The sequence below is a fragment of the Cygnus olor genome, chromosome 4 (assembly GCF_009769625.2).
Source record: "Cygnus olor isolate bCygOlo1 chromosome 4, bCygOlo1.pri.v2, whole genome shotgun sequence".
NCBI classification, from domain to species: Eukaryota; Metazoa; Chordata; class Aves; order Anseriformes; family Anatidae; genus Cygnus; species Cygnus olor.
In genome coordinates, this window is record NC_049172.1 from 25,286,276 (window position 1) to 25,300,191 (window position 13,916).

General features: G+C 39.5%; 1 protein-coding gene across 1 annotated transcript in view; it reads right to left on the reverse strand.

The window, feature by feature from the left end:
- Nucleotides 1–1,866: 1,866 nt before the first annotated feature.
- Nucleotides 1,867–13,916, reverse strand: part of GALNTL6 (polypeptide N-acetylgalactosaminyltransferase like 6) — a 457,489-nt gene continuing 445,439 nt past the window's right edge. Inside the window, 2 exon segments of the mRNA XM_040555653.1 lie at nt 1,867–2,936; nt 8,502–8,651. Coding sequence (XP_040411587.1) covers nt 2,769–2,936; nt 8,502–8,651 — 318 coding nt within the window. The 3' untranslated portion in view covers nt 1,867–2,768.

A 13,916-nucleotide genomic window follows, 5' to 3' on the forward strand; every position in this document is an offset into this window, starting at 1 on the left:
GTGTGTGTGTTTTTATACCACACTGTGGCAAGTTCTTATTAAACTCTTTGCAAGATCTGGACATTCATTTAACTTTATATTTCCAGATGAATCAAAAGTTGCTTATTATTGACACACAACAAACTCTAATATATTTTTTCTTATATTTTGCCTATAAAAAACAAAAATATTATGTCGAATACATTTTTTCAAAACATCTGAATATCAGTTATATGGATTGTTTTCTGACAAGGACTGCTAGAGCTTACAATCAGTGTCCAACTATAAGTAATGGGAAAGTTTCCTTTGGCAGTACAGGATGCTGTGCAATATTAATCAATGAAGGTTGTAAAAAGCGTACAAGAACTCTGCCCCAACAGCAGTGTAGTTCCCATTAGACATTTCAGAATCAGACCACTGAGATGCGGTCAGACACTGAATGATATAACCCTACCAATGTGTGCATAATATAAATTGCTTAGCTGGTTTAGCAATTCTCCTTTGCCTCTCTATTTTGGGCAGACAGCGTTGCTTCCAAGACTTTGACAGTTTGGGGCCATTTTCAATCAGCAGCTTGAAGACTGCATTTACATTTTAGGTGCCCATTTTCTTCTTTTTCTAAATCCTCTTTTCTCATGTTCAGGCTGCAAATAAATGATGCTACAAACACTGCACCTGGGAAGGCTGACAGTCTGCAGTGCCCAGTCTGGTCCTTTGTACTGATAGCTACATAAATCTGAAGTATCCTCACACAGCAGCCTTACTGCCTCCATTCTTCAGTGCACCATAACTTTAAATTAAATTTAAACAATACCTAAACAAGTTAATTTGCTTTAAAATCATAAAATGAGAAATCTAGCTCTATAGACATTATTTTTAGATTAATTGAAAGGTCTCTTCAATAACCTGAGACAATTACTCACAGTATGGATGCATTTCAGAATTTTCTAAGTGCACGCATTCTAAATGCTTCAGGATCTCATTACTCTCCTAAAAAGTTCCTATAACCTACAATTTTGGGTCTTAATCTACAACTACAAGGTGCTGTCATAAAATAGCGCATACTAGTTGATATTAGAACCACCCTCTGGATGCAATCAGTGCTCTTTGTGCATAAACACAGTGTAAGGAGCAATACATAAAACACATTCACCCTTATCCCTCAGAACAGGGTTGCCTACACATCAGTAGTTTGGCTAGAAAGCCACCTCTCCAGGAATCAGAATAATCAACTTAATTACATATGATATTTTTGGAACCTAACAGCACTGTTCGAGCCACCTCTAGGGAATGTCATCTATCCGTATTTATGGTGCTTTCATCTGTAAATTCATGTTTCAAGCAAAAGCAGTCCATATACTTTTTGGATATACTTATACACGTGCTCTTACCTTGAAAAAATCCCAAACTTGTCAATTATGTTCCACATATCAGTATTAACTGATTTCTTCAGAAAAGAACCGTAGGCCTCTCAAGACAATAGCTTGATGGTTCTTAGGGACACCACATGCCATAATGACCATCAGCGTGACAGAAATCTGTCTGAATCTAAATTGTGTCTGTGCCTAAAACACCAAAATATTACAACATGTAACTTGTTTGCACTCCTCTTTTCCTCCATCATAAGATCTACAGTGCCATTTCTTTGATAACTAAGATTCATGTAATTTCCCTCATGGTTTTCATCAAGAACTCTGAAACCACCCAACTAGTTTCATGTCGATTTTTCTCTCCAAGCATATCTGTCAAGAACAACATATGATCTCTGCAAGATCTAAGCAGCACTACGGGGAGTCAACACTTTTTTAGGTGATGGCAGTGTACCAATATTAATTTGACTAACCTAGTTCAGCATGCAGTATGCAATTATTTCCTACTCTCATGACGTTTTTTTTTCTTCCTATTTTAAATTTAATTTATACTTTGGTAAGGAGTCTACCTTGAGAAAAGATAGCTAGTCCACAAGCCTTCCATTATGTTGCAGCTGCTGATGTTATATTTGTCACTGAAAAAAATCTCACCTTGTGTGACAATGGGATTTGAATCACAACTGCTAAATATATCATGTATAGAAATTTGATTGCTTTACCTTTTTTTTTTTTCCCCAACTGAGGGGAGAAATATGAGGACAAAATCTTACAGTTTATTTCATGCTTCACTACAGTGTAATTCTAGACCCTAAGATTTCTACCATTCCTATTTTGGTAATGAATGGAATGTAAAAGGGAGGTATTTAAAATTAATTGCAGCAGTTCTGAGGGTTAAACCTGCTTAACCCAACCTTTTATTAAGAGAATATCAACAGAGCATATATCTTGTCTGGGGAGTGCTGGGACATCATTATTCTTCCACCAGCATGTTTAGTTCTAAAACCTGGGATTTCTTCAGGTTCCTGTAGCCGTCATGCACACCATATACCCATCCCGAATTATACCATCTGTTCTGAACTACTCACTACGGCAGGACTTGACCTGAGAAACTCTAGAGTTTTGTTTTACTTTATTAACTTGGAGTACTTTTAAACAGTTCTTAAACAAAGTTTTCCCTTGACCAGCAAGGGAGTTTTCAGCCTGAAGTTCTCAGCAGCATCCGGTGAGGCTCCTAGCCAAGTTCTTCAGATACTGTACATCCACAAGGACAGCCTGCTGGCTCTTGCTGTGGCATTTTCTTAATCCTCAGGACAGACTTCCTGGATCTAGGAAATTTAATTCCTGACTCCTTTGACCCAGATGCTGGCGAAAATGTAGTCTGCAGGCTGTATGTAACTGGGTGTGTTCATTTTTTTTTCCCTAGGAACTGGCCTTGCTGTTAAATTTTTCTAAAACAGTTGTATTAATATGTTCAAAAATCCACTGTTGAGTTTCAGATAAAGGATCACATCTGTTCATGAAAATCTTCTTTTCAGCTGGGTTGCAATCTATGCAGCTGCTGCTTACCGGATGGAACAAAGTTTTGTCCTACAGGAATGAGAAAAAAATACAATTAAGTAGCAGATGCCAAGTAATTGGAAGTGTTCTCATTTTACAGAACATGGATTAACACAACCCTGTCTGAAATGATTTTGTATACTCTGTGTCATAACCTTCGGTAATAACCACAGCTTAATTTATGAAGCTGTAGAGAATCTAGTATTTTTTCCTTGGGTTTTTATTCTCCAAAAAATTGGGGATCAGGAAAGAATGAGAAGACATCTTCTGGTCTTTAGATAATAACTACATAATACAATGAAAAGATAGAATGTCTTTAGGTAATCTTTGCATATCATGTGCTTCCCTGGGCCCCACTTAAATGTCTGAACCTGAAAAGTCTGTTTTTTGCTTGGGTTTGTTTTTTGACAATTTCTACCATGCTTCTGGGCAGGAGGATCTGTAACAATATGTCTGGGAACTGGGTACTATTCAACTTGATGAAGATGTCAGTAATGAATATTAACTGGAATACTGTGACAGACAGACACAGGACTGATGATCTCAGTTCTCACCCCATAAAACACAGACTTTGCCTGCAGCCTTGATAAGACAAGCCACTGAAGTACTCTCTCTCTACTCCTAAGAAGGAAATTGTAACACTGTTTTAGCTCCCTATGGAGATTTTGGGAGGATAAGTATGGATTATGTTGTTTTAAAAGGGATCTTTATGATTATTAGTTTTATTAATTTTACTTCACAAAAATTGAGTTAATTTTTAATAACCTTACTGTGAATCTTTGGTAAAGCAGAAAGTACCCAGATAAGCAACTGGTATTTGCTGGGGAGTTTCAACGTATTTAGTTCATGTAAGCAAGTGGTTGAGAGAGAGAGACGTGGGAGTGATTGGTTGGTTTGAAGTTCCCAGGGACTATACAACACAGTTACTGTATCTGTTGAAATGAATTTCAGATTACTCTCAGTAAACCACATGCAGGCTCCAACCTCCTCCATGCCAAACATGACGGTAGTTTAATAGTAATCGAGGATGTGCCTGCTTGCCCAGTTTGCAAGAGGAAAAAAGAAAGCTACCTGACAAATCACAGTTGATTAAAAACTCACAGGAGCACTCTGGGTGCTGAGCGATAATCTTACAGAAACCTCTTGAACTAAAAATACCCCACCATTCAAAAAAAAAAAAAAAAGTAGTAAGACAAAACCAAAACCAACACAATGAGCCAAAAAGAAATAGAAGCCACTTTTGAAAAGGAAAGCTGCTGCTTCTTTTTTGGTTTTAATTTAGGAAAGAATAAATTATTTGATTCTGAGGGGTGTGAAACACTGGTAAAGCACAATATCCTTTTTCAATATTTAGTATATGCAACAAAGAGCAATTTCGAAAGTACGTCATTGTGCTCTCGTTGAGGGTGATGGTGCTTGACCTGCCTGTCACAGACACTAGTATTCACCTCCAACTTTTACCCCGACGAAGCTGCTAACCACACATACACACAGGACTGTAAGTCTGAGGGAAGCTGTCAAAGCCAACAGGACTAAACCAAACTGACCGCCTTTGTGTGGATGGGGCGGGTAGGGGCCCATTTTGCTCTATGTCATGTCCTCAGTGTGTCACGAGCGGTCCTACCAGAGCTCCCAAGCACCCTCTGGGGTGGTATATGTGCCCTTTTTCACCTCACCAGCTCCTCCCGGTCCGTGTGTGACCAACGGATGGCACTGGCTGAAATGGGGAGTGGGCAGTGATGTGGCACAGCTTCACCGCCTGCTGCGGGGCCTCGCAGGAAGGTGACGTCTGGTTTTCCTCGCATTGTAGCTGGGGACGAGGTCAGCCAAGCTGCTAGGAAGCTAAAGATGGAATACTAGAAGCTTTAATACAGTAGCTAGTACAAGAAGAAAGGAAGCTGTTTCATTGCAAAAAGTGTGCTATGAAAAACACTCCGGCCTTTTCAAAGAGAGCTGGCGGTCTGTCTTCTCACAGAAATAGCCAGGGGATGCAATTTTTGAATGAAGCATTGTTGGTGCCTTCTTTTAGCAAGTCTGGTTATTAGGAGAGAAGAGCGTCTTTCAAGAAGAGGGACATAGTTACTACTCTGGGAAAACTTCTGGCTGACTTAACGATGTATAAAGGCCTATTAATTTATCATCTCCAGCTTACACTGACCTAAGGTCAAAGCCTGCTGTTCTTATGGATTTCAATGGAAACAGGCTGAGGACTTTAAGGGGTAACAGTTGTGTGCATCCCAGAGAAGAACTTTCTGAGAGAAATATATAAATTCCTCTTTACACCAATATTAAAAAGCCACAAGGACCCTTGTGGAGACTTTTCTAACATCTGAAATGAGCAGAGTGATTTCTTTTTTCTTCTGCATGATGGCAAGTCTGAATATTATTTGTAGGAGAAACTTCTCCATAAGATAATAGGCCTCAGCAGTTCAGGGGGTTGGTAATAGGACACAGAGCCTTTCATTTCTTCTAGGTCACTGCTATAACTATGGCCAAGGTCAACAGCAACTGGAAGTCATTATCAGCTGGTAGCTGCAATCGTTTATCTGAAATTAGTCAGTAGCCCCAGCGCAGTTTCAGCAGGACAGATGTCCATATGATAAAAACCACTATCACAATGACATGTCTTTGGTTGTCTGAGGAAATAATCTATGGGCCCACTGAGTGAAGAGTGAACATACTCTTACAGTTTGTCCCTGAAGCTGTCAGGAAAGTATGAACAAACCATGCCATTCTGGGCAGAGTTTTTGACGTTGTCAGTCTAGCATCTATTGTAATCACTACGTTCAGCATAAAATTATAGTATAATGGAACTGATTTTGCACAATTATAACTAATTTTTTAAAGACCTACTAAATCGGCTCTCTTTTGGATACCTGTGCTCTACAAATAGTACTAAGGGGACTAGGGCACATAAATTTAATCATACTTTATCAGAACTGATGTATTACCCCAGAGTGACACTAAGCTGAAAACCTGAGGCCTATTCCTTCACTGGGAGGAATGGAAATTTGTAGACACTGTTGATCTTCATCTCTGGCACGCTTAGGAATTGTAAACAGAGCCAAGGAAATGGCTTTAGATTGGAAAGCCATTATTTTCCAAAATCTCTAATATCTTCAGATTTCTCCCATTGCTCCCAGAATTGTTTACAAAACCCCATTACGGTGTCAATATTGTTTTCCTAGTATTAAACTCACTTTCTTATTTTCTAATCCACAGTGATGTTCATGATATTACCTGGATTCAGGCTACTTCATCACTTCTTACAGGGTATACTTGGCTGTTTTATTACACACCAATAGTTTGGACTAAAAGAAAAATATAATTTCTTAGTATCACAGACTTTCTAGACTTTCAATTACTTGCTCAGAGCTCACCAGTGACTTGAGGATGCAAATAATCATGAAAAGAGACTGACCCTTAAACTAATAAAAAACTCATCTTCTAGTTTTATAGGAATGGCATGACAGCATGATAAGGAATGCTTTATATTAAGCATCTTATAAGATTCTGACAAACAAGGTCATTTTTCCTAATAGATGGGAAGAATTAATGGCAAGATGAACAAATGACCATTACGAAGCTATGGCTTTGGTAAGTCATGCAGAGAACAGAACACATTTGCTGACCTTTTCTTCTTTTTCAAAAGGAGACATTTCTTGTTTAACCACAGACTATTACTCCTATTTTTTAAGGTGCAATTTTAGTCGCATAGTGTCTTCTAGGTAAAGGGCTCTATTATAGAAGCATTAAACTGATATAAGCATTCTTTTGCTTGTTTGGTCTATTTCTCCTTGGGAAGCAGTATATATCCCATTGCCTAGATGCTCCAAAACTAGATAAGGATTATAACATTCAGATTTTTTTTTGATATAGCTGTACACCAAAAATCTCTACTATAAATCTACCCTGTATCTAAGGAAATAGACACTGTGAAACAATCAAAACCTACTTAATGTGTAGCCAAACTAAAACTAAGCTTAAATAATAATAATGAAATTATATTTTCACTAATCAACTACAGTTTCTTTACTTGAAGTTTTATAGTTAAATGGTAAGTACTCATGCAAACTAATCAGCTTGCTGTCAGGTTACTATTATAGTTGGGACTGTGTCAGTACTTCCATCATCACAAAATTTTGTGGTGTCTTTTGCTGAGATGGAAATGCCTGCCTTGCATTCAGAATTTTTATGAGCCCTGTCAGCCTTCTGGAACTGAAGAATGAAGCTGTGCAGAGGATTTAATAGAACTCACACTGTGTATTTTTTTCAAATGTCATTTTTTTGGGGTTATCTGCTGTATACTGTCCACATCAAAGGTGATGAGCCACAAAGAGGGCAGCTCCAGACCTGCATTTTTCTTATGAACCAGCTACATTAGGCACCAATGAAGTGCTAAAGGTATGAAAGCTTCTTTCTTACAGCTTGGGCAAGCAAAAAGATAAATTGGAAGGGTTCTGAAGCAAGAAGGTATTATAATGGCATTACAAAGCCAGATATGCAGCAATACAGCCATGACAATTTATGTCCTCTAAATATCTGGCCCATACATTTTAACTTTATTACAAGCAATACCTCAGCATTAAAGGGAACATGTTTCTGGAAAATATTGCATTGCATCTCTGATTAAAAGATAAATACAGTAAAAAAAAAGGCACAGGCTAATATGTAGGTAGAAAAAGCATCAGCAAAAAAAGTATGAGCAAAACTATTTTTAATGCTTCTGAATTAGTTTCCTATGAATCATTTCAATCTAGAAAGCACTACTGAGGTTTATGTGGCAAAATCCAGTTCCTGGCACTTAGGTCCCAGGATGACAAGCCATAGTGGTCACTGAAAAGTGAAGGATGCATGAGAGGAAGTCCTTAGTGCTTCAGTGAAATGTATGTCCTTATTCTGCCTGGAATACAGTGTTTATTAGTGAAATGTTTTATCAAGGCAACTTACTGATTAACCATTTTTTTAAAAAAACTTGGTAGCATTACTTGGACATTTTTTTTTTATTATTATTTTTTAACCCTAAATGAGGCTCTCTCATTTCCTAGACTGACCTCCCATTTTTAGCGATTTATCAAAATGAGCTGAAACTTGGCACATCAAAGTAGTGTCTAAGCTGCTTATCTTTAATTTATAAACTCCTGCCATCTTTGGGCTTACAGCAGTGCTTTTAATGTTGGTTTGGGGTTTTTTGAGGGAGATATTTCTTCCACTCATAAAACTTAGTAGAATAATAATATTTAACTCATGAGCAGCATTTCTTAATGCTGTCACATTGGATGAAAATACTTCCAATAGTGCCTCTGCTAAACTGACACAAGTGTCTTGAAGTGCCAGAATGGTAAAACACCTTTCAGGGAATGGATCCAATGCAGACACCCTCTGAGCTGGATCAGATCCATTTGAATTTGAATTTGACCTAAATAGCTGAATGCTCAACAGGAACATACTCTAGAGAGATTACCACAAAATTAAATTGGAATAAAACAGAGTGGATTTTAAAACACAACTTCTCTGATGGGAAAACACAAGCCTGCACTAACTTGAATATAGACTCAAGTCTGAACCTCTGAAATGACCCCGAGTGATTCTGACCTTCCTATAGCTCCAGTGCTGGTTTCCCTTCATCCCGTGACAGTCATACAGTGTGACAGGGCTACTGTGCGAGATGGCGTCAAAGCAGAACTTCCTGGTGTGAAGTGGCTCCCCAGGGCGGATGTCTTCTCTCCAGCCGAAGGTGAAGAGCTAGAAAAATAATCAGGCAATGCATTAATCTGTTACTAGTGGGAAACGTTTAAAAACAGATGCACAAAGCTCGATGCATGCTGCCCTGCTCCGTACATCACAGCCTCTGATTAAGTGAGATACTACATGTGTATGATCCAGTGATTCCAACTGCCTTAATTAAAGTGCATCAACAGCAATGCGGAGTAACCCCAGGAAGGCACAATCAGCCGCTTATCGCAGGGAAGGGAAAAATCTCTGGTGACACAGTGCTTTGAAGAGGAGAGGGAATACGCTGTGTTAAGCCTTTTGTTACCCCAGTTAAAGGCACACTGGTGCACACGAGATCTGCAGATACCAGGGACTCAGAAAGCCTCTGCTGCTGACACTCCTCTAGCTCTTGTTTGGGTCTGAAGAACTCACTTAGAGAGATCTTCCCATCCCAGAATATTCTCTATGCTTAATGAACAGTTCCCTTCTGTTTATATGGGATGCTGTTAGCGTATCTTCTCTTGACTGTCTTTTTTCTCCAAACAACACACACTAAATGATGGTCTTTCTATCGTGAAATCTGTGAGCTACAGGCAGCTTGTTACAGCTCTTTTTTGCTTCCTGAGAGGAACTGTGGAGGCTCACAGTTAACAGAGGAATTCTTCTCAATCAGGCACCAGCTGTCTGAAATTATGCTGTGACACTGCAGTTGTTCAATCATAAGATGAAGGTGACAGGTCTGACAGCATCAAATTTAAAGATGCAGAGTGCATTTTCCTTTCCTGTGGACCAATCCTTGCAGAAAACAGGTTGCAGCTTGAAAATTGCTACCTAGAAGCTCTGCTGAGAGCTGTGAAGTTTTTGGTTTTGTTTTTATTTTATTTTATTGTGTAAGTGCTATTCCATGGCTTTCTGCTTGGCTCTTGTTTTTCCACAGTACAAACTGAAGCATAACACCGAGAAAGCGAAGCTCTCCTTAAATGAGCAAACTTTGCTAGTGGAAACCATTTAGCTGTGACCACTCATGTGGAACCGCACACGGGCTCATCACCCGGAATAGCAGCTCCACAGGCTGTGCTCAGACTGCCTCCAGCACCCCAGCTATCTCATCTCAGGGTAGTTTCAGTACTGCCCTAGCGACCTGCTCCCCACAATGTATACGTTTCCTGGTGTTAGAACCAGTCTCTACAAATCCAGACTAAAGCTCAGTGTAATGTGGGTCTGATCTGGAATACTCCTGCTGTGGTTCCCAGATTTTGACCCTTTCATTGTGATAGCTATTTTCTCTCTGTGGTCTACCACAGAGATACATCCTTCTAAAATGCTGCATCTTCAATGCTATACCATCCTCTAAATACTGCATTTCAGAGGCATTATTGTTTCCTGTGGTTTGCAGGCACAGAATGCAAGCATATATCCGAATATTTACTTTTTTCCTGGTGTCTCATTGTAAGCCCTTGTTCTGCCTGTTAGCAGCTGTCGTTTCCTATTTACTTCTGTACTGTAGGTTTTCTAGTCAGCATTTGCTCAGTCTGCCCCTGTGTCCTGCTCATTTCTTCTTTCCCCTGGAGTGCATTTTAGATTTATCTGCAGTAAAATGCAGTGGACAGCTTTAACTTCATTTTCAAACCAATTCCTGCTTCTTAAAAGGTTAAGTCTTTCTCCACTTTTATTCATGTTTCTTGGAAGCAGCATCATGGACTCCCTGAAAAATAGGCTACCATTTCACAAGCAAAGTCAGAAGTAAGATTTGATACAGGAAAAAAAAGCTACAATGCTGTATCTTTAGAAAAAGGGAAGCCTGAGATGATTTTCCTTTAAAGGAAAAAACAGCAAAAGCAATTTCCTCTCTTTTGCTTTACTTTTCTACAGCCAAGTAATAAACCTGGAGCTCAAAGCGATGAATAACAAATACCTAGAGAAATGGTGTGGAACAGTAGTTTTGCAATATTCTCATTCTCATGACTATTTTGCAAGAGAGGTCCTCTCGCAGCGCCTTTCTCATCTTTCCCAGTGGCTGACTCTCCAAATTTTTCGTTCTGTGCATCACTGGTGAGCTGAGGGGCCATTCCTGTTGCTCTCTGGACCTTGGCTCAGGGACTACTGCTGCACTGAATGGATCAGTACACCTGAAAAAACTAAAGCTAGCTTTTACATCAGATCAGACTGATGCAGGGTATCCCTTTGCCCTTCTCACTCCTGTGTAGTTTCTGAAGACCGCCAGGGCTGTGTTCTGTTTGAAAGTCAAGAATCTTGACTTGGTAACACTTAGGGTTTTTTTATTCCCTTCCACTGAAAAACGGGATCTTGTAATACTAGATCTTATTGATTAGACTAACACAGATTCCTTCCCCTCCTTCTTAGCCTGATGTTTTGTAGCACAGTTGCATTTACAAATTAAAAAGTACATCTTCTCCACAGTGATACTACTATAAAACAAACCTTGTTAAGAGGCAGAAACTCAGCTTTAGGACTAAGAAAGAATGAAAAAAATGACTGGAAAAAAGGTTATACTTCTCTCTACACACAATTAATATTAAAATGTATAGAAAATATTAAAACTTATGGATAAAATTTGAAGGCCTGTGTCCTTCCAATCTCACCATTCTATGATATTCTCCATTACACATCAAATCCTGTGTACTTCAACACTAAATCTGGCCAACATAAAAATGATCTTTCCTCTGCATAATGCGTAACAATGCTATGTGTTATTAGCTGTGGTCCTGAGCACATAACGCTCTGTTCTGCCACCATCCATCACTTTGGATGTTGTTCCTTTGGCCCAAGCTGTTAGGAGCCATCTGAGCCTGACTTCATGAGAAACGGATGAACCCTCTGTACTCCTTCATTCACTCCCATCCGTTTCCAGATTTGAAACAAGGCTGCAAAGAGATTTCCAAACACATTCGAAACAGATAGCAGTCTGTCTTTTCACTCATAATTTCCAGGGCTGCTGCTCCCTGTCAAGTTCAAGAAACTCTCTCTGCTTTTGGCTCCTTCCTCCCTCCTCCTCCACCTCCTGTCCTACCACAGACCCTGTAAAACAAGGCCCCATCCTCTGTGTTTGCAAACAAGTATTTTCTCGGCCTGTGTGCTTTAGCTTTTGATGAGGTCTAGCCCTGTCACAGGACAACTTGGAAAAATACAGATTTCCATCTATCTAGTTTTTTAAGAAGAGCTTAATTTGTAATTGGCACTGGGCCTGAAAAATGACTGCCTGACACAGCCACTGTTTTGGGACTGTCTAGAGGACAAAGGCCCTTTTGAAACCACTAACGCTCTCCAGCTTGACAACATTGGTTGGTTGCTTGCTGCCTGGCCTCAGCGAGCGTTGTGCTCAGGCCATAGCACAAGATTTAAGCAGACAACATGCGCCCCGCACAAAGACAAAATGTCACATTTGTGAACTAGACTTTGACTTGAGTTTTTATCTCTGAGAAGACAGAGCTGGGTGGGTTGCACAGCTACTGGCTGGGTTGGGCTGGAGATGATGCCTGTCCGCTCACTCCCTGGCCAGCCTGGAGGACTTGAGAAGACAAAGAAGATGCCTGCCACCACATCATTTGCTGCTCTTTGGTTGGCCCCAGTTTCCCCTCAAACCAGGTAGTAGTTCTGAGAAGAGGGAGGTGGAAGATTGCCAAGACGTGCCACCCTCCCGCCCCTTTCCTTCCTCTCTGTTTTTTAATTCTGAGGAAGTTTCCAGAAAGCTCAGTAACAATCACCTTCACTTCTGATTCTTGTCCTATTTACCAGAAAAGGTGCAAGACATCCACGAAGCTTTTGCCTGCTGTTTGCTTTTAAAGCTCTGGGGTGGAAGGTCTCCTTTCTGGGGGCTGCTAAGGGGCTGAATCAAGGAGCACAAGGGGTTGTGACTCTGTCTAGTGATACCATCAGCACTACCACCTGCTACACCAGTCATATAACAAATTTTTCCAAAGAACTCCCTGTAAATTTACACAAGTTACAAGACCAGCTCAGTGTCAGTCCACACTACTTGAAATATGACAGTAAAATACTTGATATTTTCATTAACACTGCTAGTGTCTACTAGCATACGTAGAAATCTTGTAAGCAACAATTTCAAGAAGGTACTAGCAATAAGGAGGAGCTATCTGAGGGCTGGTGAGCTCTTTTGCATTTCTTCCCAAACACTCTTTAACAAAGTTGATCTTCACAGCTTACTGTGGGTGCAAGTAGAAGATCACCTTCTTTCTCCTTGGGAGCTGCTTCATTAGACTGTGATCTTAACATCTACTGCAGGTAACGTTCCTGACTGTGTAGCCTTTGGGATTGAGTAAGGACAGCTAGTCAAGAAATTTTCATCAAAATAAACCAATCTAAAATATACCTTTGTGGGATTTTTTTTCCCTACCACCTGTCACTAACACAAAGGCAGATTTTGCTTGCCCGGGTGGAAATTGAGATTTTGCCCTCTGGGTTCCTGAGGAGCTACAGGATACAGAGGCATCAGCTACAGCTAGAGCAATGGAAAATTGGCTGCTAACAACAGTGCACACAGTCACTCCACTGAGGAAAACTTTAAGAAAATGAAGGGAAAGGATGCTATCTTGTTTCTGAAAAAAATCCAAGCCCTGCATCACCAAAATGTTTTTACCTTCCCAAATTAAACATTTTCAGAATTTCTCTTCTACAAGAAAACCGAAAATTCTCCTCTGGATAATCTGCATATACTGTAATTTTCTATGGGATAGAAATTCTGAGTTTCAGCCAAGTCTACTATCTAGTCTGCTTTGTCTTTAAGTTTATGAGATTCAAAGAATCACAGATTCTGTAATTCTTTCCTTTCTTTCTTAACTCGCATCTTGAAAACCCGTATCTTGCACAGACTCACTCTTGAAATCTATCAGCCGGATGAATGTGTCTTGTATTAGGAGTCTGAATATTTGAGTACAATCAGTTTCATTTTGTTTCTAAACTAATCATGAAACCAATAGGATATTAAAAGTAACAAGATTATGCAAATAAAGAGTTACCTAGTAATATAGTAATGGATGTTATGCCAATCATCTTTATTCTAAAAGTTCTATTTTCTAGTTTTAGAAAATAAAGGAGAAAGTGAAGTGAACTTTTTTTAGGAGAAAGTGAAATTATACTTATGTTACCCTAATTTTCTTCTAGGGATTCTTCAACAGTTCTCATGATTTCTGGGATTTACATTGACAGGTAGATAAACTAATGGCACCTACGCTCCTATCAGTTGGAACAACAGCTTTTGAATGTGGTCCTGTCTTCTAGGACAAAAATAACAACAAAAAAACCACAAACAAACAA